This window comes from Pagrus major, chromosome 13 (assembly GCF_040436345.1).
Source record: "Pagrus major chromosome 13, Pma_NU_1.0".
NCBI lineage: Eukaryota > Metazoa > Chordata > Actinopteri > Spariformes > Sparidae > Pagrus > Pagrus major.
The window spans coordinates 26,595,985-26,619,651 of record NC_133227.1 but is presented as its reverse complement, the minus strand read 5'-3'; the positions used below and the strand labels follow the sequence as shown (position 1 = coordinate 26,619,651).

The window sequence follows — 23,667 nt, the reverse complement described above, 5'->3', positions numbered from 1 at the left end:
GCAGTCTTGAGATAATAGACACACAAGTGAGCCTCATCTGCCAAGAAACTTTTTTTTGTTCTTCAGATGTGGAAAATTCTTCTTTTTAACTTTTCCCTGCCTGGATTGTCTTTTGCACTGTGAATGCAACTTCTGGTCACAAGCTTGTGTATATTCATATATTTTCCCCCCTCATTCTTCACCTTGCTTCAAAACTTCCTCTCCGCTCTTTTCAAACAGAAAGGAGCACCGAGGGGGGTTTGTGGAAAGAAAACAAACTGGGAAACTGTAACCTGTAGCCAAGGAAAACTAGCTGACGGGCTTCCCTCCCCCCTCGCCTCGGCACGGAGTGTACCAACAGCGTCTACCTGACAGATATCACTCCTAAACAACCCTGCTGCTTCCAAACCTGCAGCTGAGGGTTCAATGTGCTGCCACTGCTGCCTTCTGTCGGGGTTTGGTTCACTATAAGCCACATTTCTCCCCCTCAAAATCCAGACTTTTTCACACTCAGGTCTCATCTTTTTCCTTTCTTCCCATAAATACCCCTCCTGCTAATCACATACCGTTTCTCTTCCCTCCTTCTACACTCTCTGTTGTGAAAGAAGATATATAAAACATATGTTAGCTACTCACAATCAAAAGTTTCCCTTGCTCTCCCCTCTTCTTAAGTGGACTGTTTCATAAGTGTACTGTTCTGTTCTGCTCTGAGGGCCTCCTGGGTGTGGGACTGCTGCTGACCTGCTGGGCCGAGTGTGCTGCCAAGTCTTTACCGTGAGAGAGTGAAAGAGAGCAGAGGGCAGGGCTCAGAAAGGCACCGTGCCATCGGACACTCTGCCAGCCTTGGCTGGAGTACCGATGTACTGACGGGAGGGAAAAGACTAACTGCAATTGTTCGACTCAAGTAGTTATAGATGTGAAAACATACAAGAGGAAATGAGTAAGAAAAAGGGATTCTTTCACACCTGCTTTCCCTCCGTCAGCCCCAGCTCTACCCCGTCTCCTGTCCCGGAGCCGAGACCTGGCATTTCCACCCTCTGATTCATCCACCCTCCTTCTCCAGGCTTCAGCACCTCTCCTACAGTGTTTAGCCCTTTATTTAAACTGTAAAGTCCAGTCCTGCTCCTTTCCCTCTGTGAGCCTGAGCCTCCACCCCGCAGTCTCCCTCGTCTCTAACAGTAACCTATTTTCACCTAGCTCCAGCTCTCTCCCTGCTCGCCTTAAACTTGTCCGGCTAAAACCATGACCCTTTGCTTCAGGACATAAACCTCATCCAAAATCCGGCCAGCGATCGTTAACACAGCTGGTAGGGAGGACCTTTTTTCTGTATGTGCGTATTTGATCATCACATTTCAAACATAGCTGGACATTCAGGAAAGACACAGAGTGCTATAGAGTGCTGCAGAGATGTGTTGTTTTTGCATGATAATCTTCATGTGTTGATGTGTAAATGCGGCTGCCTTAAGCAAAAAGCTAACGTGAGACTATAAACTATACCTCGTGCTAGCACGACATCAACGTCACCACCACTAAGCGTCTTACCACACTGTGCTGTGCACAGTTACTATAAATTGATCAACCCACAAAGTTTTGAAGTTAGAGTTAGAATAGTTTGCACCTCAAGTCGGCCTGTAGTCTCATTTAGCTGTTTTTAAGACACGTAAACGCTTTTTAATTCAAAACGTGGGATACAAAACGTGACAAAACCTTCAGCATGTGTTAACCACAGACCTAATTTCAGGCGTTTAACCGACATAACCATTCACACAACCCATTGACTTTCTGACAAGCGAACCAGAAGTGCAAACATGCAAACTGATTTCAGGATTTTCGGACTCATTCCTGCAGCACTCTATTGATAACTGATAGTTAGCACGGCACTAAGGCTGGGTATAGTTTGGAAACTAATACCTCAACTAACACTTCATTTAATAAAATAAGTCAAACTCCACAATTTCTGATACTTTGTGCTTAAACCATGACTGCTTTGTGTTTAATACTCCTGCTATACATAACTGCCACAGTTATAAAACAGGAATAGTTTGATATTTTGTGAGTTATTTGTCCTCTTTTTTGAGAGTTAGCCGAGAAGACTGACACCACCTCTTAGGTATGAAGCTAGCGCCAGGAGGTGATTAGCTTAGCTTAGCAGAAAGAAAGGCCACAGGGGGAAACAGCTAGCCAAGTAGGTCAGTGGGAACATCAGCTAACTCGTTTTGTGTGTCAGCTCAATTTCGAAATAATCCTACAATTTACATGATCATTCATGTCTACTTCATTTGAAGCTTTTTGACAATATATTTCCTGGCTCGAGTCTTTGACAGATTTAGCTCTGCATGGCATACTAAGTACTTTATACCAATATAAAAGAAGTCCACCACAGTGTGAACTATGTGACCGTTAGTTAAGGGACAATCCCGAGGTAGATCTTTGCAAGTGGCGCAGGGATTTGCCCTGACAACCTTCGCACAGTAAGTAGCCTCTGCAGCCTCAGTCCAGCATCATCGCTGTGTATCTGTAACCACACACACACACACACACACACACCTCCACTGCATCTTTGGCCTGATTATAAAACACCACACAAGCCGAACGAAAAAAAAAAAAAGAAAAAAGAAGGAGCAACATTTAGCAGCTAACTTACACTACCCAATCACCGTGCCACACATTGCTTCGACATGTTGCGCGCTGATTGGATGGGTGATGTGGGTGAAAGGGGAGGAGGTGGAGGAGGAGGAAGAGGAGGAGGAGGAGGAGGGGGACACTCAGGAGAGGAGAGGAGTACAGAAATGGAGAAAGCTCACCAGTGCATTAGGGACAGCACGATGCAATTCGTTCCATTGGCAGCACTTCAAAGAGGAAGAGGAGGGGGATAATCCACCCCAACATTAGCCCCCGGATTCTTCCACCATCACCACCACCAACATGCACACACACATTTATTCACAAAAGCAGCAGGCTGGAGGGTTTGGTCGTGGGGTCTGATTGGGTTGGGGTCTAGGGATGACGGGATGGAAGGATGGAGGGGATTTTTCAATTTGCCAGCAAATCAGAGATGATTGGAATACTCTCTCGCGCACAGATACACACACTCGTCTTGACGCGCACACAAAATACAATGCCAAACACACAACACACACACCCATCTCCATGGAAAAGACCTCACATTTGAACCCAGCGAGGAAAAAATAAGAAACAACAATAAAAAACAGGCTCACAATGCTAAAAAGAGGCAAATGTGGGTTAAGAATATGGGTCAGCAATAAACGTTTAATGTGAGAAACAGAAGCAGATTTCAGGAGTAAGAAGATGAAAGAGGCGAAGGAAAGTGAAGGAGACAGAAGAAGAGAAATATGGCTTGTATATCGACAGCCACTAGCATCGGCACCGGTGAGCTGTCAACACTCCCTCAGCCGATACTTGACCAATTCATGATCAATCGTCCTCATGGGAGACCTGCCAGCAGCAAACACAATCAATCCTCGTCTCTGTCAGACCTTCGAGCAGTGTTAAAGAGGAAACGCCGCTCAATTCGAAGCAGCAGCAGCAGCAGCAACAGCTTGTTGTCGCTTCCTCAGTTCAAGTCGTCACCCATTGACGACAAAGTCTCCCCCAGTGGAACAATCAGTAACACGCGTCACCGTGTTTTGATCTGCGACTGTAGCGTCACACAACAGAGATATGAGTCCTGACAAACTCCAGCCTGAGGTGTTTGAGATACCGTGTGTATAATGGAAGAGAGAGCTGGACGCTGTGCAGCAAAACAAAAGTGATAGGAAACATCTTCAACACCTTGACGACACAAATACAGAGGACGCGCTATTACTGGAGATGTTGGCCACACACAGATGGACGTGTCTATTTTAGTACGTAAGAGGGGCAGAAAAAGGCCATTAAAGCATGTAAGCCTCACTGCAAAATACATAAGATATGATTTTATACTGAATGGATTGGATGACATCATCACTCTCATCAATGAACAACCAGCTGCACAGGCAGTTGTCTTTGCGGTGCTTTACGTACAGTCAGATCAACGTTTTAACTTACTTTCTATCGACCGTCTTCAAATGTTTTGCCGTTTATTGATGGGATAAACAGAGTTAACCTTAGAGACTTGAAGTGGTACGGTTCGACTTCTACAACACACACATCAATAATGGGTGGTCTGGAGGGAGAAAGCGTTATGGAGTGCACAGATACACTGAGTGGTCAGGAGGTTTGCAAGGCCTGAAGCAATCAATAAACCCTGACCACTGGAGACCACTGTGGTATGTGTACAGTTACATAAGTGTATACGAAACAAACGCCTCTGTGGAGCATTGTTTAAATCACAGAAACTAAAATATATTGCGAGTAATCGAAAACAGACTCACAACCTCATGTGCACCCAGAGAATATAGTTGGGTGTTTTCATTATTTTGTTCACAGTTGCGTACTGAACTTTCAGCCACTTGTCAACTGTTCAATCCCACTTTTGTGACTATATGCTTCGTGGGAAATCCTTTTTCACGCCATTTTTCGGGTTAAGAGGTGATAAATTGTTATCTAAAAGCCAAATTAACCCTTCGGGATGCTGGGCGAAGTGCGCTGATCCGTCAGCCTAATCACAAGTCCTTAAGTCCACTCCAGTGGTATTACCAGCTGGGGCTAAATGGGAAAACCAATGAGCAATTAAAATATGTTGTCCAATTATTTCCGGTGCTGGTATGCTATTCTTTTTTAGTTTTGTTGCAGTGCAGTGGGTCATTTGGTTGATATGCAGCCATCTAATTGCCAAAAGCTTCTCCTACTGTGAGCCAAATTAAATCGACCAAGCTGAACCAAACCGAGGCAAAGCCAACTGCACCGTATCAAATCGCATGCCAAAGAACTGACGGAAAAAAGTATTTAGGACACCAGATTATTTGGTTTATCTTACAGTCTACTGAAAGAAATATACACTGACACTGGTTGTTAGGAGGGTTTGTGGGGGAAACATTTTCAACACAGACTCTTTTCGGGAGATTAAGTATCAGAAAGTAAGCAAATGTCATATGATGTATGTTAGATTGCGGTGATGATATATGAAACATTTGTGCAAACATGAGAAGCAGCACAGCCGTCTAGCCGCCTGTCCTTGGCAAACCAGAGTTAACCGTAAAACCCCCTAAACTCAGGCTGCAGTCGATGCTTGGCTGTGGGCTGCCCCGCCGTCATTCAGATTCTGTAGGGTAGATTGCAGGGTCAGAAAGAGGTTTTGAGAGCACCAACTGCAGTGAATGCCAATCAACTATCAGAGCACTGCGAACATGAGCCTGCAGTGAGGTTATAGGCATCCGTGCAACCAATCCCAAAAACCCGAGCAAGGAAATTTACATAGTGGTTAGCATTCAGCTGCCAAGTGCGAGCTATGATACTGAATGCAGTGGGGAAACACTTCAACATCCTGACCTCAAAACTATACTGCTACAGTTTAGGCTGAGGCGCTGAGAGAGCAGTGAGCATTTATTAAATACTTAAAGACTGCAAGTTACATGAAAGCTTTACATTGTTCATTAATAAACTATTATTATTTGTTGTTGTAAAGGCAAGAACAAAACATAAAAACCAAGATGACTAGACTTTCCCCTGTCAATAGCTGTGGTGGGTAACCCTGCAGTAAGGAACCGTGAAACCTAAAAGCCAAAAAGAATGTAGTGCATGCGAGTTACAATGACGGTCCAGCATTAAGACTGAGACATCAAGCAGCACTGAAGAACCAGCGAAGACAGCCGAACAATATCCAGAACATCTTGGAGCGACTCTTATCCACCCTTGACAGAGACTTGTCCGCAGAAGTCTGCTTCTTCATGTCCACCCTGACCCTTTCCTTCATTGTCTCTCTGGCCTGCCATTGCCTGTCTGCTATTACCAGATTTTTCTCAATGAACCAAGCCCAACAGGCCCTCCTTCTTCTTCCGCTTGACATTTTCTGTCGCCCACAAACAAAAAGCAGGCAGAACATTTGCTCACAATTTGCCGCCACGACGGGCAAAGGCGACCAGAACTCCCAAGCAGCCCCTCCACAAGTGGGCTTTGAACCAAACCCCACTTTGAATTCTTGTCTCCAACTTTCTCCAACAGATGGAGAACAAATCCTTCTGGAAGTGAGACTGTGGCAACTCGACATTTTGGTTTCTCAGGACTATCTGACAGCAACGTCTCACAACCTGATCCACCTGAAGTAAACAGGTGGTGACAGCTCTTGACAACACCGGCGTTACCGATTACACCGGCTTTTTAAAAGAAAAGAGGTTTACTATTTGTACAGCGCTGTGTAAGTTTACTGCTAATGCAAAGCGAACATTTCCTGCTGCTGCAGCTTCACATTAAAAGCATTTAACTGGTGAAACACGAGCTTAGGCTAATCACAGGAAATGCAATGTGTTCAACGAGTTTAGCACTCATTCATCAAACTGTGTCGACAACACAAAACAACGGTTCATTTCAGCATCTGTTCAGTCAACGCTACTTATTCTGGATGTGGGATAAGTGAGATGTGACTCTGCTGCCGGTGCTGCTGTACGCCGCAGACACCTTCAGTTTATTAGTGACACGTCGACTAAGTATTGAATTAAAAAAAAAAGAAAACATCTGTGGGGGCTGTGGACCAGTAATGTAGTCAGTGTATGCCTGACCACCATGTAACGACTACAGCAGCCAGCCTAGATGATAGACATATATATATAACATGATGACATAATCATTGCTCTTTGGCCTCAGGTGTTCTGGTTGTATGACTTGTAATAGATAATACTGACATATACACCATGCTTGAACATGGTGGCCATTATGAACAGTACAAGACTAGCACAGAAACTCAAAGCTTAACCACGCCTCACTTGGTTTTAGATCCGGCAGGCTGTTCCTTTCAGAGGACCTCAGTGTTGAACTCCCTCAACAGAAGCATGGCGTCCCTTGTCAGCTTCCTCTTGTACCCTCTGACAGACTCCAAATCAAAGGCTTCCTCTCCATTACATGCAGTTGCACAAACATTACCATATCTTTTTTTCTCTCGAGTCTTTCAGATGAAAAGAGAGGATTCAGTCCCAACTATCTCAAGTTGGTACCCACTGCACCTCCCACACTGTGCTACTAGGGAGGTATTTTTCACATCCCAAGAGACATCCATATGCTAAATCTGTGCTCTGGGTGGCCTCAGACTGAATTTGAAGTCTGTCTATCACAAACCCAGAGCCACAAGCACCAAAACGCTCCCGAAAAAAAGGTCCTCGAGCGCTCTGTGCCGACTGGCTTTCACATATAGTAAATAAACTATCAGAGTAAACACAGATCACAGGAAAATCCAAAACGAACTCTGTGTGGTGGGTGGATTTTCACTTTAATTTTCAACACCGGGCTATCGTTCAATCACTCATTATAGCATTCAGCCATTTCATTATGCCTTCATCCTTCAGGCTATTCATTCATGTAACATTAATATTCATGAAAGCCAAAATCAACTTCATATGATACTGTCACTGATCTTTTTAATTAACATTCGGAAAAAATTTAAATTACCCCTTAAATATCAATAACACTGGCTGGATCAAGCACTGAGCATGCACGTACCCGCATGTGCAAATACACAAAAGACACAAAAGCAACAAGTTTCACACTGCATACCAAACACACACCACACATCTCCTACTCACCCTCTCCAGGTCTTGTCGGAGGTGTGTGAAGAGTTTGAGGCGTCTGTAGAGCACGTCCTGCTCCTGCTGTGCCAGGTTGTCCACCTCGTCCCTCTTTAAGGTCACCAGAGGTCGATTAAAGTTGGCCTTCCTCTTCATCTTCCAGAACTGGTATAAGAAGTCCACCTTGAAGACGAAAAGAAGACAAAATATGCTGCAATCGTCGTGGTTTCATCTCATTTCCATATATCCAAATTATTTAGCTCAGGCGATTGAAGGGGATCATTTACATCAATCTCACGCATCTGAAACAAAATACATCTATTATTCCATTAAAGCATGCTACAAGGTTTCTTTCTGTGCATATAAAAGTGGTTTGCGTACAGGTGTAGCCTTCCTTTATAAAAGAAAAGCACTAGCCTGCAGCAACAACCATGTTTGGAAAGCACAGACCAGATAATTACAGCACGTTCTGAACAAACGCCTGTAATTTATCAGGCAGTTTACCTGTGAATAGGGAGCACTTTATTTGACGCACTAGAGCCGGCACTCTAAATGCAACTCATCAATATCACATCTGATTAAATTTAATTAACTCTGGAAGCCAAAGTTAATCGTGAATAATATAATATTGAACGTGTATGCAAAAATACTCTGTAAAGATCAGAATAATGTCTCGCAGGCAAAGAGAATGACCTTAATCAAAGTTTTAGTCATTATTATAATGTTTTATTTACATATTCTATAACTTTGTAAGTCAACATGGACTCCTGTGTTTCTGTGCGTTCATGCACTCTTTGAATTATCGGAAAAAGGGTTTTCTGACGAGAAAATTTCACGAGAACGCCCTCCCAAGACGGAACAACAACTTTGGTACACGTTTGACTGAGCTGACACACTGAGACATGGCGAACATTTGGTTGATGGCAAGAAACTTTTACGAACTTTTCCTTGTCACTCAATTACTGGAAACAGCTGTCGACGTGTTGTTAAAACACTCTGAGCAATAACGTGCTGAACAATTTCTTTTTGGACGCATGACGCACATGAACAGACGAAAGTCAGGAGATCAACTTCCCAACGCAGGATATGGCACGATCAGAGGAGCACGTGAATGCAGCGTGTAGTTGTCCAGTGTCACCGATCAGAAGCAGCTTCGGCTTCTCCTTCTTAGTGGACGGAAATGTAACTTCACGGTTCAACGAACTGCGTGCACTGAGACGACATCGCTGTCACAGTATTTGCATGCTTGTTGCCTGTTAGCAGAAACAAGTGTTGCTCTTCTGACCCGTCTCATCAGCGAGCCTGTCAAGCTTTATGCTTAAACTTTATTTATACCTGACACACTGTCTGGAGAGTTATTTTGGTACACATGGAGGTGTAGATATTACTGCGAGTGTCATTTCTTATCATTTTATACGACACATCCTAGTGTTTCAGTTCCTTGGCTTCACGTACCTGGGGGACGGGCAGCGCCAGGTTCTCGGCCACCTCTCTGGGGTCCACCAGCTGGTAAAACTCATCCTCCAGCTCCTGAAGCTTCTGTTTCCTCTGGCTCACCTTCTCTCTCTCCAGCTGGTCCCGCTCAGCTCGCTCTGATGCCGACACTGACACCGGGTACAAAACAGACCTCTGCTCCAGGTCACTGCTGCTGTTTGGTTGGTGCTGCTGGTCGGACCGGAGCTCAGAACTGACACCGGTGGTGGCCCAGTCAGGCCTGGCTGTGCCGTGTGCTCCGTTGGTGGTGGACGTGGCGGTGGTGTGGTTGCCGTTGCTCACGCTGGCCAAACTGGAGGTGCTGTTGATGGTTGCACCGCTGTTGCTGGCGGTGCAGCTGTGCTCCAGGCAGAAGGACTTGAAGCGGACCTCGTCGTTCTCTGCCAGGATGGTCCTCATCTCCAGACCGTGGTCGAAGGCGCACGTCACATGGAAGGCCACGATACAGGAGGGCATGGAGCACTGGGAGGGGAAGGAGGAGAGAAATACAGTTAAAGGCAGCAACATTAGCGACTGTTGCTCTCTGTTAGCTGAGTGAGGAAAGGCACTGAGACAAGCCACTCGAGAATGTGCATTAGTCACATCCTTTGGACTGAGTCCTTCACACAGTCCAGCAGCATTAAACAGCTCAAAGAAATCGTCCACAGGCTTGTATAAGTAACGTTACGTCACGTGAATAATACACGTACAAGACTACATATTCTTACGAAGGTCCTATAATGTCAGCTGAAGCACTGAGTTTGAGGCATTGTTCTACGCACATAGATATAAAATTAAACATATATGATCATGTATCTTATATCTGTGGTTATGCACATACAGCCCCGACACAGACAGTGGGTCCACCACTTGTTATCAGCTAGGTTTATATATTTTGAGTCTATATTTTGAAGAAAGAACTTGAAAGCATCGTATGAATGAATGCACAGAAATTGCGGGAGGAGAGAAAAAAAAAGTACGAATGGAAGGTGAAACAGTGACGGGGAAATTCCTTCTCAGTGTTTATTCTGTCTGCGTTCATTAAAAAGACGAGCAGGTTGGAAAAGAACAAACTGTTTTTATCTTAACACTCTCTTTGAAACACACGTGCATGTACTCACACACACACACACACACACAATTTTCTTTTTTCAATTTCTCAGGCACTTCTGTCACAGCTATTTGTTTTTAAGTGTCATTCTCGGTCCATTTGTGTTATCAAGGTTCCAACAGAAGTGCAGCAAAGCAGAAAAAAACGAGCCGAGTCACAACAGACACGGTTCCTCCATTTCTGCTGACATTTCGGCAACTTGTGCATGCGTGCGTGTGTGTGTATGTGTGTGTCTCAGTGCTATCCATTACAGGTCATACTAAGAGGCGGCCTCCTGCTGAGTCCCTCCAGGCATGGTGTGATTTGAGTGTGTGTGTGAGCCCTTGTGGCTATGTGTTGTTGTCACAGCGTGCATGTACATTTGTGCGTGTGTGTGTGCAGGTCGCTGCTTGTATTTTTCAGAGAGAGTTCAGCATTAGGCAGGACGGTGACTCTCTTCTCTGTGTTGTTTATGAGCGTGGTGACTGATCCCACTGACTGCACCATCTGGGAAACGACATTTTTCACCAAACAACTTTTCCCTCTCACACTGTGTTTCTCCTTTAATCGCTTAACTGCTCACAGAAACTTTAAAAGTTTCATTTTAAAAGCAAAAAATACACAGCAGCCCTCAGTTAACAGAAAAACCTACTGTACTATTACATGAAGAGGCAACCTGTAAGTGAGAATTTAAGATTTAACACAAACTAATGAAAGTTGGAAGCACTTTTCCAATACGTGAATCATCACACGTATTCTCGCAATGAAAACCTTCTTCTGTCTCAAGAAATAGTCCTTATAAAAAGTATTTCACTGGTGCCGAGCCTCAGAACATTTCCTAATGTGGTTTATAAAAAAAAACTAAACCTTTAAAAGGCTATTATATTATGTTTTTGCAGCAATTACCATGAACTCAGGCTTAGTCTGCTGCATTCACCCTCATCGCTCTCCAACAACAATACGCTGATTTCTATCTACAGCACGTCATCAGTATGAACCAGTTCATCATCCCGACCTGTCAAGTCTTCAGGTCAGCATGAAATCTGTGTGAGGACGCAACCTGAGAAGTTCATCTGTCTTCTTTTCTCTATTTGGTAAAGAACCACAATAAAATGCAGAGCACATAAGGTGAAGTTTCTGTTAGGTTTCTTCCTCTTTGTCACTCAGTATCGAGGTGACTGCTACCCTTCTGCTGAGGTGCCACAGTGATCCGATACTAAAAGGTGGAATTATAAACACTGAAGACCGTTAACTGGTCAGTCGGAGTCATCTCGTCTAGATGATTATAATGCAGAGAATGATGCTTGGGACTGATAGCTAAGATAGCTAGGTGTGTGATTGGATTTTTTCAGCTGGAAAAAAAAACTTTCTTCAAATGAATGTACAGTAGTTGAGGTATAATTTAGTCATTTCATGCTTTTCATCCACCTCCTGAACAACTAACAACACGTCCTCTGCAGCTCCAGATCTCTGTACACGCCCATTTTCTCACCATCCAATCACGTGTTAGGGATATAATTTAACGAATAGCATCCACGTATTATTTCTAATTCGGAAATACATCAAATTACTGAAGCTAAAGACTCCCGACTGTTCAGTCTCAGTGTCACATTGCTTTTATAGGTGAAATTAACTTCGATGTTTAGTCTTCCGATGTTGTCGACTCTTACAGCGAGCTTTAAAATATATTAACATCCTCAATCCACTAAATCACGGAGTAAACAAAGTCAGTGATGGAGGAACAGAAGACGTGATTCAATAATCACACGTCCAGCCTGTATGAGGCCGCTGTAGATACAACATCTCGTTTAAAAAAGTGGACTGACAGTCAAAAGGTGTACACTTGTTGACCCATTTTATTACTAACTTCCCCAAATGTCAGGTTGAGCCCGCTGCAGCTGCTATCACTTATTGGGTGTCAAAAGGCGAAAGGTTGAGCTCAGCATGGAGCCGCCTGGACGTGTTGTTTTGATGCGAGCCGAGTCATCGCAGTAATACTCATCTGGCCTTTTGGACTGCACCTGCTCGGTTCTGGAAGCGGTTCATTAATAATGTTTTTCATTAGTGCACACGCTGAGTCTTTAACTCTCAGTACTTTGTGGACAACAGCGTGTTTGTTTGACTGTGCAGTTATCTTGTAACTCCATAAAGTGACCGATCCAGTCTGGTTTTCTGTTTCAAACAAATAAAACGATCTCGATCCAAACAGTTTTAATTTGTGTCTAAACAAACACAACATCGATGCTTCCCACACACACATCTGCTCAGCCATTCTAAATAATTAAGAGGTGGCAACTGGAAACAGATGAGCAGCGATTTCAAGGATTTTTTTAACAACTCTAAGTATCTTGTGTGACAGATTTGAAGAGCCCAACCTGACAGGCTTCAGGTTGAGACATCTGTCATCAAAATCCAGGCCTACCTTTTTATTTATCTCCTTGTCAAGTGAAGAAATCCTGATGAAATCATGAATTTTAAGACTTGACAGCACACCTACAGTATACAGCAGTGCCTATATCCATCACACAGTTTTTTCCTGAAGATGAGAAGTGTTGATCCTTGGATGCAGAGAGAGCTCGACACCTGAGGAATATTGATGATTTGTTATATTTTATTCATTCGTTTTCAAAACCTTTGCTTTTGCTCAAATCTGGAAACATTCAAAGATTTTCAATGCTCAGTTGGAATCGAGGCTGACTTTTTTTCCTTCACTCCTCAGACATGGATTTGTCTGAAATGTAGCCGTCCCACATGGTGTTGGCCTAACAACATTATGCTCAGCTAAATCCTCTCCTTACGAGAGAGCATCAGTCTGCAATTTAAACATTGAGCTCTGAGGACGCATGCAGCATCTCATAAAACGGAAATATTCTCGATGTTTTTGTTTCATTTTACAGACACTTTCTGCACGACATATTTTTTTTAAATGTTGTGATCCCACAAGAAGTCCTGTGTGTTTGCAAAAAATGTTTGGCTGCACAGTGTGAGTTTTTACAGCCTGGCTATAGGCTTTTAAATCTGAAGGGCTGGTATGGTTCTCTAAAAATCTGTGAAGAAGACAAACTAACCGTGAAGCGAAAGTACCTTCCTAATTAGCTGACTGTGTCGTCCTATTATTGAAGACCGTCGTTCACACACCGACTCTCCGCTGCACAGGCCTGACTAGTTGACCTTTCCAGTGCACCTTCCTTTAATAACGCACTAATTAAGAGGCTCATTACACTTGGAGAGCGTGCCAATTAATGCAGCAGGTCATTAAATACAAATATTTAGATCTGAACGCTCCGACTGTCATTACGGGAGGAACAGTTAGCGCATAAAAGGAACACAGCAAGGTATCTTTAGACGCAGAAGCTCGTTATCATCAAGGAGGAAATGACCAAAGACTTGAAGCAGAAGATCTCAGAGCGAGATGGAAAATACTGTGATCTGCTCTGAGCTGTCTGACCGACTGGGGAGAGACACACGTACTGTAGGTTGTCTGCTACAGATGCATTCGACAGATCCAATATTTTTTTGTATTCTCTCTCAGAAACTCCTGTGACGAAACCTTTCAACATAGAAAACTGATTTGTAACTGTATTTTATACTTTTCCCTGCAGTAAAGCCTACACAGGACTCCTGCAGCTGATCAGGAAGAGAGTTTGTACGGCCGCCTGCCTCCAGCATGGGAAACACGAGAGAGAGAAGCTCTCCCCGAGAGGGATTCTGGCTCAAGGACTCGCTGTTAATCTACAGCATCAATACTGTGACAGCAAACACCCTCCACACTGCACAAACAAGCATCCGAACACACTCGAGCGAGCACAAGTTCATATACGCCAAACAGACGGGCAAAGGTGGAGCTCAGAGATTGAGAGATGCAGTTCGACTCCAGGGCACTTTTAACGCTGAACGGTCCGCAGGCTAATAGCTGTAAAGTGGGTTAGTGTTCGAGTGTCAGCGGGGGTTTTGTTTACGTACTCAGCAGCCGGGTTCAAACAGATCCAACCGCGCCCAGCGGGAGGCTAAGAACTACGGTGATCTGTGATGTTGAGAGACATTTGCAGTGAGAGTGTGTGCCGAGTTCACATTATACAACAACACTGCGAGAAGTTTGCTTCGCGTACGTGTGTGTGTGCAGGTTTTCCAGTTTGTGTGTGGGTGCGCCTGTAAGGCTTTATTTCAGAGCGTACAACGGTGAGTGGGTTTGAACTTTGATGCCGCTCCAGAAATTAAACCATAATATTGAATTTCACAAACAATTTAAACTTTACCCGGGTTTTCTTCACCCCTTGTTTGCATTCCAACAACACCTCCAGATGTTCAGGATGCATACAGATGGCACGAGGATTAGATTAGTGAGAAGACGGAGAAGAAGAAGAAGAAAGGAAGACGAGGAGGTGCATCTGAACAGAAACATGTAATGTGATTATTACATCCCTCCTACATAGACGCCAGCTGAAGCTTTTGGACAATTATTTCAATCTGTTAAAATAATAATCCAACAGCCTAAAGTTATAGTGGTGGTGGTTAAGAGTGGGCAGCTAAATGTGTTGATTAGTCTTGAAAAAAACAATAACAGAACCTTTTAATTGAGGTCACATTTATTTCATACGTCACAGCGGATGCATTGATCAGAGTTCGTCTGACGCACCTGTATGCAGGTTCCTGTGTGTTCTCGACACAGGCTGCAGGACAGAGCCCAGCGGCTGGCTGGGATGTGGGACACCTTGGTAATGGGCTCCATCTTCTCTGGACAGCCTATACTCACCTACAGGGCACACAGAACAGGTAGAAAATACATACGTCAGATACAAAGGCACCATGTGGGATAAACAAATCGAGAATGTGTGGAGATTCATCGTGTTTCAGGATGTGAACACACCGGTGCAAACTGGATTCCTTTGTTTATTTATAGGGGATAAATAGTCACTCAGGCATTTATTATCACAGTTTCCTCTTGCTTGTTTTCCTCTTTCTGCTTAATAAATAATTTTAAAATAAATTAATCACTTGATTCATTTATTAAGCAAAAAAAACCTAATATATTCTGGCTCCAGCTTCTCAAAAATGACTTGCTGCTTTTCTCTGTTTTGTATCAGAATTAATATAAACTGATTATCTTCATCAATACAGAAATAAGCAATTTGAAAGATGTTTTCTCGGAGGAACCTGTGAGGGGTATTTTCACTATTTTGCAGAAAAAATAAATAAATAATGAAATAGGTTAGTGGGATACCTGATGCTGAGTAAGTGCACATGCAGCCTGCTATTTTTTTTTTTTTGATGCCATGACCGCATTGTTTGCACCAGGGATCAGCTGGGATCACGCTAACCCGGCCGGCATGGTGACCAGAACAGCTGATATCCCTGCCACAATCTTACAATCATCAATAGTATTTCTGATTCTGACATTTCATTAAACCAACATCCATCTGGAGACCATGGTTCATGCTTCTTTTTGATGTAGCACAAAGATCTCTAGGATTACCTTTTGTTGGTCCCAATTTGATAAAGTGATCACAATTTCCATAATGTTCTTGTATGAGAGCGTCCGTCCTTGGAGCAGGGACAGGAACACCTGTTCTCCTTGGAAAATAACAGTACTGTTAAGCCCAGTGTGACTCACTCTCTCTGTGCAGTCTATTCAGAAGTGCTTTGGCCCTCAAAACTTGCTCCACCAAATACAACCAAAATGTCATTGACCTGTGCCAACCAGCCATGCAGAATGGAGTGGAGAGCACTCATCACCAAAGAGCCGTTCCTTCCTTCCTTCCTTCCTCCGCTTCTTATTTCTTTCCAAAAAACCATTCCACCTCTTTCACATTAAGTCATTCTCCTATTTTGCGGGGATGGCCCTCCTTCTTTGTCCTTCACGCTCGCGTTAACAAGCTGACGGCTGATTTCCGTGGGTCACGCCTCCCTCCTCTCTCTCTCTCTCTCGTCTCGTCACCCACTCATCCTTCTATCTGATTTCCCCTCTTTTCCTCCTCCTCTCATCCGCTCAACCACAGGACGAGCCCGCGGCCTCGCTTCTTTCTTTTATTATTGATGTCTTTTGTGCGGCACACTCGATTGGAGTAGGGGTCAATTTTCGCTCCATTGAGGAAGTCAATGGAAAGAGCGCGATTCAGACAATGATGCCACAGCTGTCGCCGCCAATGCTCGGCCCTTGTATACAGTTGATGTACGAATGGATCGATGGCAGAAGGATTTCCAGTTCTGAATGCTGTAGTTAATTGATTGGATTGTTTCTCGCCCGTGATGCCCACACACACACACACACACACACACGACCACGACACGCTCAGAGAGGTTGCACTTCACACAATTCCTCCACCGTGCTCGCATCTCTTGGTTTGTCAATACTCCAAAAGACTGAAAAAAGTCAGAGTGGTCGCCATCTTTGTATGTGTGTGTCTGTGTTTGTGTTTGTGTGTAGAGGCACATGCAGCCCTAAAGCTTGCTCGTTTTCCCCGATGAGCATATTCCAGCCCCAATTACTTCACATTTCAAAGCCGGTAGATGGAAAACTGACAACAGTTGAAATCACTTCAGTGGAAATGGGGGAGAAATCACAGCTTTAAATGAAAAGGCATTTTAGAAGAGGGGCTCCACGTCTTTCAGCGTGTGTGTGTGTGTGTGTGTGTGTGTCTGTGTCTGTGTGGTGAATATCCGTTAAAAGAGAGACCTCTCTCTGCAGAGGGCAGCTACACACACAACACCGCGGGGGGGCTGTATCGTTTGAAGGCTGGGTGGTGTGTTCACGCACACATAAACACACACACACGTACACCAAACAAGCATCTCTATGAATGACACGCTCACACACGAAGCCTCTTTTTCTGGAAATTTCCACTACTATCATATTGAGCAGAAAGCCACTAGCCAGTGTTGTGATGTGTGCGTCTGTTTATTTGTGAATCTGTCTGCTATTAACGGCTCTTTAGCTCATGAAATTACACATGACTGAGTCTTTGCAAGGACACGCACACAAACACGCATACAAAAAAAACGCACATACAGCACAGACATGCAAATTATCTTTTCTTCCCCTCCACGGTAGGAAGAGAAAACAAAAGCGCACGGAGCAACGAAAACAATTAGCCCAATCAAGGGTGACAGAAGGCAATTAGAAGTAAAAGGTTTGAGCTGCCAAAAGCTACTCTATTACTGAGAAATCTGCTGGTGGAGTGTGTTGTTGAATAGGCTGAAGACACATGACTGACTCTCTCAACAGTTTAAAGGTGTGTGCAAGGCGTGAAGCAACATCCGGCCCCTGAACATCTGAAATGAGCGGCTGCTTTCTGTCCATTTGGAAGCTTTCAGATGAGAGACGCTTTCCAAAAAGGTATCATCGAGACACATCACGTTGAAATTAGCGGCTGCTCGGCTACACCTCGGCTTGACAAAGAGGTTTCCCGGGGAATCAATTTACATTGTCACTAAAAAGAGTGAGGTTTTGCCTGAAGAAGCTACATTAAGTATTTTAAGCATTTACTGTTAACAAGGACGATAAAAAAACACACAGGTGCGAATATTTCTACAAAAATCTAGGCCACGCTTCCAGTAAACACTCCTGTTTTGGATTTTTTCAAGTACACTCACATGCCAGATGTATGAGTTAACACAATCAACTGAGGATTTTCCAACTTAGTGTTTCTGTGGAGTTACTTTCAAGTTCTTGGTGTGTTGATTCGAAGATGCATTACGATGAAGACCTGGGAGATTCTGCATCGAAGCAGAGACGGAGCAGAGTCCGGAGTTTGCAGCCTGTGCTGACTGTTAATTTTCCGGCCTTGGCTGGACAAATAAGTTCTGATGTTTCGATGCACCGTCGCTCTCTTGCATTGAAATGTGGGCAAACGTTACGCTAACATAATTTCTATCAGGAGATATGGCGAGTAGAAAGCAGAGATCAGCAGCGAGTGGTAAAAAGACATTTGGACACACTTCAGATGGTAAGAACTTGCTTGGATGCATGAGCTAGAGAAGATGTGTGTTTGACAAATACTAGCACGTGAAGCTAACATCTGCTAATCAACCAAGAACTGAGGAGGGGCTGTCAACTTCGCTGTCCAACTCTGAGTGCAGCAGTCATGTTTGTGATGTTTGCCACATTCAGTAACTGCCTTGTGAAAACGATATTTTTGTGGATGACAGTACGATGTCACATCATCCATTTCAGTGATCTGCGCCATCCCTGCTCCATGGAAGGGATTTTCTTCTACTCTGAAGCGTGAACGGTGGGTTACAGCGTGTTCCTGTCGACACAAACGGTGGGAAAGAAAAACCACTGTACCTGAAAGAGAGCGCAGTGCGACTCTGTTTCGCTCAGGGTGAGGACGAGGAAAAAGCCGAAATGCAGCTCAGTCAAAACACAAGTGTAGAAGTCAAAATAAGCTGTGTGCGGGTCTTCATCGCACACAGACAACACAGTCTTAAAGGTGGTTTTCTGTTCCCATCTTTCACGGTGCAGACACCTTGTCCAACAGCACCTTGTTTACATACTTCCAGCACCGCACACAAACAGCAGCGCACCAAACATCCTTCGCCTCTTCATGTTTATAAAGCTGCTCACTCGACTGAGCTAACGCAGGATAGATGGATTTTCACACTCATTTTGACAATGACTGCAGCTGCATGCACTCAAGCAACAACGACTCTAGAGCCACTTTGCGCCACTATTCAAGTCACAGGTAAAAGAGGAAACAGGGATGCCAATTTCTCCATTCAAAGTGGCATTAAGTGCAGCCACAAGATGGCTAGATTCCTGAATGTGCGGTGTGTGACTAGGATCATAAACAGAAACACCCAAGTGTTCCCACTCAATGATGACAGTTTGAAGCCACTGATGAGTCTACAGGCCTGTCTCTGGAAGAATCAAGTCCAAGACCAATTACAAGAAGCAACAAAAGTGCTTTAAGCAGAGGAACACACAGAGGCCGACTGAGGACAAAAAAGGAAAGTGGAGCAGTAATCTACACCACACTGGCCGTGTCTCTCCTTGGGTCTCACCTCAGGGATCCATAAGGCACAGCTGACGTGGACCCACTTGGTTCCACTGCGGGTGGGCTTGAGGGCCCCCCCTCTCTTGGGGCAGAGCAGACATTTGGGCTGGACGCCCAGAGCGCAGGTCCGACACAGCCAGTTCCCCTGTGGTACCTTCAGGATGCCGTAACACGCCTGAGACAGGGAAAAAGAGAAGGAAAAAGTCAAGAAGGGACACCCAACCCAAAAACCTATTCACACCAGAAAACATGATATAACATGTTACAGAGCCAGGATAATCATTTCCCCCTGCTTCAAGTCTTTATGCTAAGCTAACTGGCTGCTAGCTGTAATTTTCCCACATTTTCTTCACCTCTTTTGGCCTCAGCTTACAGATATGACAGAAAAATGGGATGAGAGTGAGGAGGGATGACATGCAGCGAAGGGCCACAGGTTGGATTCAAACCCTGGGCTGCTGCGGTGAGGACGCAGCCTCTGCACATGAGGTGCAACTGAGAATAAATTAAAAGTGTTTCAGGCACTTCAGGAGCAGTGTCTTCTGCGTACTTTGAGCTTTCAACTTTCAAGACCTTTTGTATGCACAGGAATCTATATAAAACACTAAAAGACCATTAAGGTCTCCTTTAAAAAGTATCTTACTGTCCTGTGTACTTGTGTCTGGTGTCCTAAGTTGTAGTGACCTTTAAAAGTCAGTAATTGTTGGATTAAAGAGGTACGCAACACGCACAAGAGGCTGTAATGATCCCATTTTTGCTTTTCTCTTAATAATTTTTTTTATTTCATATACAGAAGAGATTAATATAAATTTAACTTAGGCAATACAACCCTGTTTCCAAAAAAGGAGAGAAACATGATGTGTTGAACATGAATAAAACAGAATATGATAATGTTCTAATCCTTTCTGGTATCTACTCAACTGAAAACAGTAATGTTTGAAAACACAAACGTGATTTATGATTGTAAATATATGTTTAATCTGGATTTGATGCCAGCAACATGTTTCAACATATGGGGCTGCTGCACATAAAGAAAAACACCTCCGAACATGAGATGGTTCTGCAGTAGGAGGCAGCTTAAGTGGAGGTTAAGTAGAGGCAGTCTGATGACACTGACGGTGTGTTAGTGCCAACGGGGCCGACGAAACAATTAACACTGTGTCAGTGTGTAACAAACACAGCAGAGCCCCTGAAGCCTCAGGTTGTCACCATTTGTGAAACTGTTGCTGTTTGTGCACTTTCACGCCGTTGATAAATGAATTCAGAGGGAAGAAAATATCAGAGTATCACACCTCGAGCTGCTCTGAGGAAAACAGCAAAAACCTTCCCTTTGAACAACCTTGATTTTGTATTTTACATTCAAGCTTTCAGCATTTCGAACTGTTTCCCCCCAGAGTGACTTTCTTATTCTGAAAAAAGCCAAAAGGATTTCTTAAAAAGACACACAAGCATACAGAAACACACTCACGCGTTCGAACGGAGAGATAAACCCTTTAAATCCTGACCTGATGGACGCAGACGTTGCACTTGTCGCAGAAGACCATCTCGTTGCCGTCCTCTCCCTCTGGCGAGCGACAGACGTCGCACACCACGTCCTCGTCGTACTCAATGCCCAGGCCTTCCTCCGTCTCGATGGCTTGCCGCATCTTCTCCTCGCACACACTCTCCAGCTCGACCAGGACGCACTCCATCGTCAGCTCGTCCAGCTCTGGCAACGCTGGTGGCGGGAAGACAAGAAGTAAAACCACGATTAGTTTTAGTTTTATCCTCTCAAGCTCCACTAGAAGACAGAGAATAGTCATCTGCAACTGTGGTCAGGCAGGAAAAGCTGTATCTTTGCCGGTTGCTCTTCTCCGTTGTAGAATAAAATTAAAAAGTGTTGAGAGTAGAGGTTGAGACGTGACTGCTGGTTGTCACGATGAATATTTGAGAAAACATTCAGCGTGTACAGAGCAATTAAAACTGAGAGTGCAGCAACAGGGTCAACGCTTCCAACAGGTTTTTCTTTTAGTTCATGTTATCGACGAGGACAACAGTAATAAGAAGCTGCGCGCAGGAATCTCAAAACGAGCCAAATTACAGAATTCCAGTTATTTTTGGCCAGAACACTGTCTCACACTTTAATTGGAAAGGCACACAGCTTTCCTTTTTGCAAGTGCACCTCACACAGGTCACTGTCTGTTTACTTTTTGGATTAAAATGTGCTGAGAATTAGCTGCAGGATGTGGGAGTATGTGGAGCTGCAGCTGACTCCGTGTTAACCCAAGAAAAAGCAGAGAAATGCTACATGTGCTCCGTCACTGTGAGAACATTTTACTATCAAAGCCAGAGAACGATTTAATTTGCCAGTAAGCCCTCTTTGCCGACAGCTCAGTTCACCATGCCAGTGTAGACATTAGCATTAGTGTTCCTGCGCCATTTGCATCTCAAAGTAGTGCCTTGCTCCAAGGCTGGTTAATAGTTTATGAAAACTGATTTAACTGGCAATCGCAGGGCTTTCTTCCTCATAAAAAAATTAAGTATCTGAGGTAGAGGGAAAGTAAACAGCCTGGTTTTTTTAGGACGCTGACATGTGGCATACTATTATCTCATTACATGCAACGACATGACAATGATTATAATAACAGCTCGGCATGAAATCAACATTTTCTGAAATAAAGCATTTTAGAATATGTTACTCGCGTTGTGCCACAAGGTCACTGCAACACAGTCATATTGTCAAGTAATAATAATAGAAGACAGGAGAGGAAGGCGATCGTTTTAACATTCAGTATTTACATTGTTCTGTCACATTGTCTCTTTGCTGCCTCGCCTGAATGCTCCCAGCAGCAATAAAGAAACTTCTACTGTCCGGGCTTCTGTAGCTGAGGATTATTTATTGATTTATTTGCAGGATTCAGGACTCAGATGGGAGTTTTTTTTTCTTTTTTTTTTTAAGTGGAGCTGAGCATCCTGTGCCTCCATCTATTATTTATGTCACTCAATCCCTTCCCATCCTAAAATAAATGAAAGAAAAACTTTATTTACCCATTCTTGAGCATCTCATTGCAAACAGGGTTAACGTGCAAACTGTGCTGCAGCTTCACATAAACAAGTTTCCACTAAAAACATCTTTATAATTCCACATTATTTTGGAGATTTAACAGCCGACACTTGAAAAACAGGTCAACGTATGAATCATACGTTATGCAATGAAGGACTGAAAGGAAGAAACTGTGTGATTGTTCTGTTGTTGTGGATTTAGAAGCTGTTTCTGAGGCAGCGGAGTAAAAAGGAAGTTAGATACGAACCTGCTGTGACATTTACGTCACAAACTCAGAATCAGAAATACTTTATTGATCCCGAGGGGAAATTGCTTGCGTTATAGCTGCTCCCATTCAAAAGTCTTAAGTCTAAATAAAAACTATATATAAGCAAGAATAATAAAAATAGAATAAAAATATAAGAAATGTACATTCTGCTAGAAATATATCTACATATACAGTGTAATAAATAATGCTACTGTTGAAATATGGGTTATATTGTGTAGTTGTGTGTGAGTACTTTTGTGTTTTTACTTGTTTTGACAGCTGTGTGCACACGCAGATGCACATTTGTCATTGTGTGTATGTGCTAATGACTGCATCCAACATGCACGTGCACACACACAAGACAGACACATAACCTCCTTTATTAGTAATATTAAAATGCTCTGACGCCTGATCTGTAATACCAGGTGTTTTGTCTCTTACTACTGCGAGACAGTGGTCAAAGTGTCATTGCTATTTTCTACGGAAGCCCTAAACGGCCATGGGTCAAACGTATTACTTCCTCCGTTTCCCAATTATAATGAGCTAAATTATATTTGTTTTCTTGAGCTCGAGTTATTTATATCATTATCACAGGATAACAAATGTTGTTTTCCCGAGATAATGAGATCCAGTAGCCGAGGCTATAAACTGTCAGACCCCAATCACTGCAGGAATCACTGCAATATGTGTAGCGATGTCAGAGGGCATATCGATCGTTGCATCACTTTCTTCAATCAAGGCCTGACGCAAGCTGAAATTGCTTCATTCAGATTTGTATTCACTCAAAAATGTAGTTAGAGAAAAGCCCAAAACAAATGCAGAAAAAAAGCTCATCTGCCTACATGAGTGTTCGATCCGTCTGATGTCATCGCTTTTTTGTGATCCTGAATTAGTTATGGGGTAAAACACCATTTGTTATCCCGTGATAATGACGTAAACTACTCGTGATCTCAAGAAAGCAAATACAATCCAACTCGTTGTCACGGGAAAATGGAGGAAATAATATGTTTTACTGATGGCCATTTAGGGCTTCTGGAAGTTTCCAACTTTAAGTAAGTAAGTTACAATTTCCACCCCCAGCGACCACGTTGTGTAAATAGCAAATGTACTTGCGGCCACCTGTCTTAAAATAAGGGCTGGTCAGGCGCATTGATGGCTATCTTGAGGCAGCAGAAACTGACTGTGTCAAA

General features: G+C 43.6%; 1 protein-coding gene across 1 annotated transcript in view; it reads right to left on the bottom strand.

The window, feature by feature from the left end:
• jade2 (jade family PHD finger 2) overlaps positions 1-23,667 on the bottom strand; it is a 184,861-nt gene that overhangs the window by 60,554 nt on the left and 100,640 nt on the right. The window contains exons 6-10 of the mRNA XM_073479370.1: positions 20,693-20,904; positions 19,198-19,365; positions 14,834-14,950; positions 9,090-9,590; positions 7,653-7,817 (exon numbers count right to left, since the gene is read on the bottom strand). Of these exons, the coding sequence (XP_073335471.1) occupies positions 7,653-7,817; positions 9,090-9,590; positions 14,834-14,950; positions 19,198-19,365; positions 20,693-20,904 (1,163 nt within the window). The remainder of the gene's footprint in view (positions 1-7,652; positions 7,818-9,089; positions 9,591-14,833; positions 14,951-19,197; positions 19,366-20,692; positions 20,905-23,667) is intronic.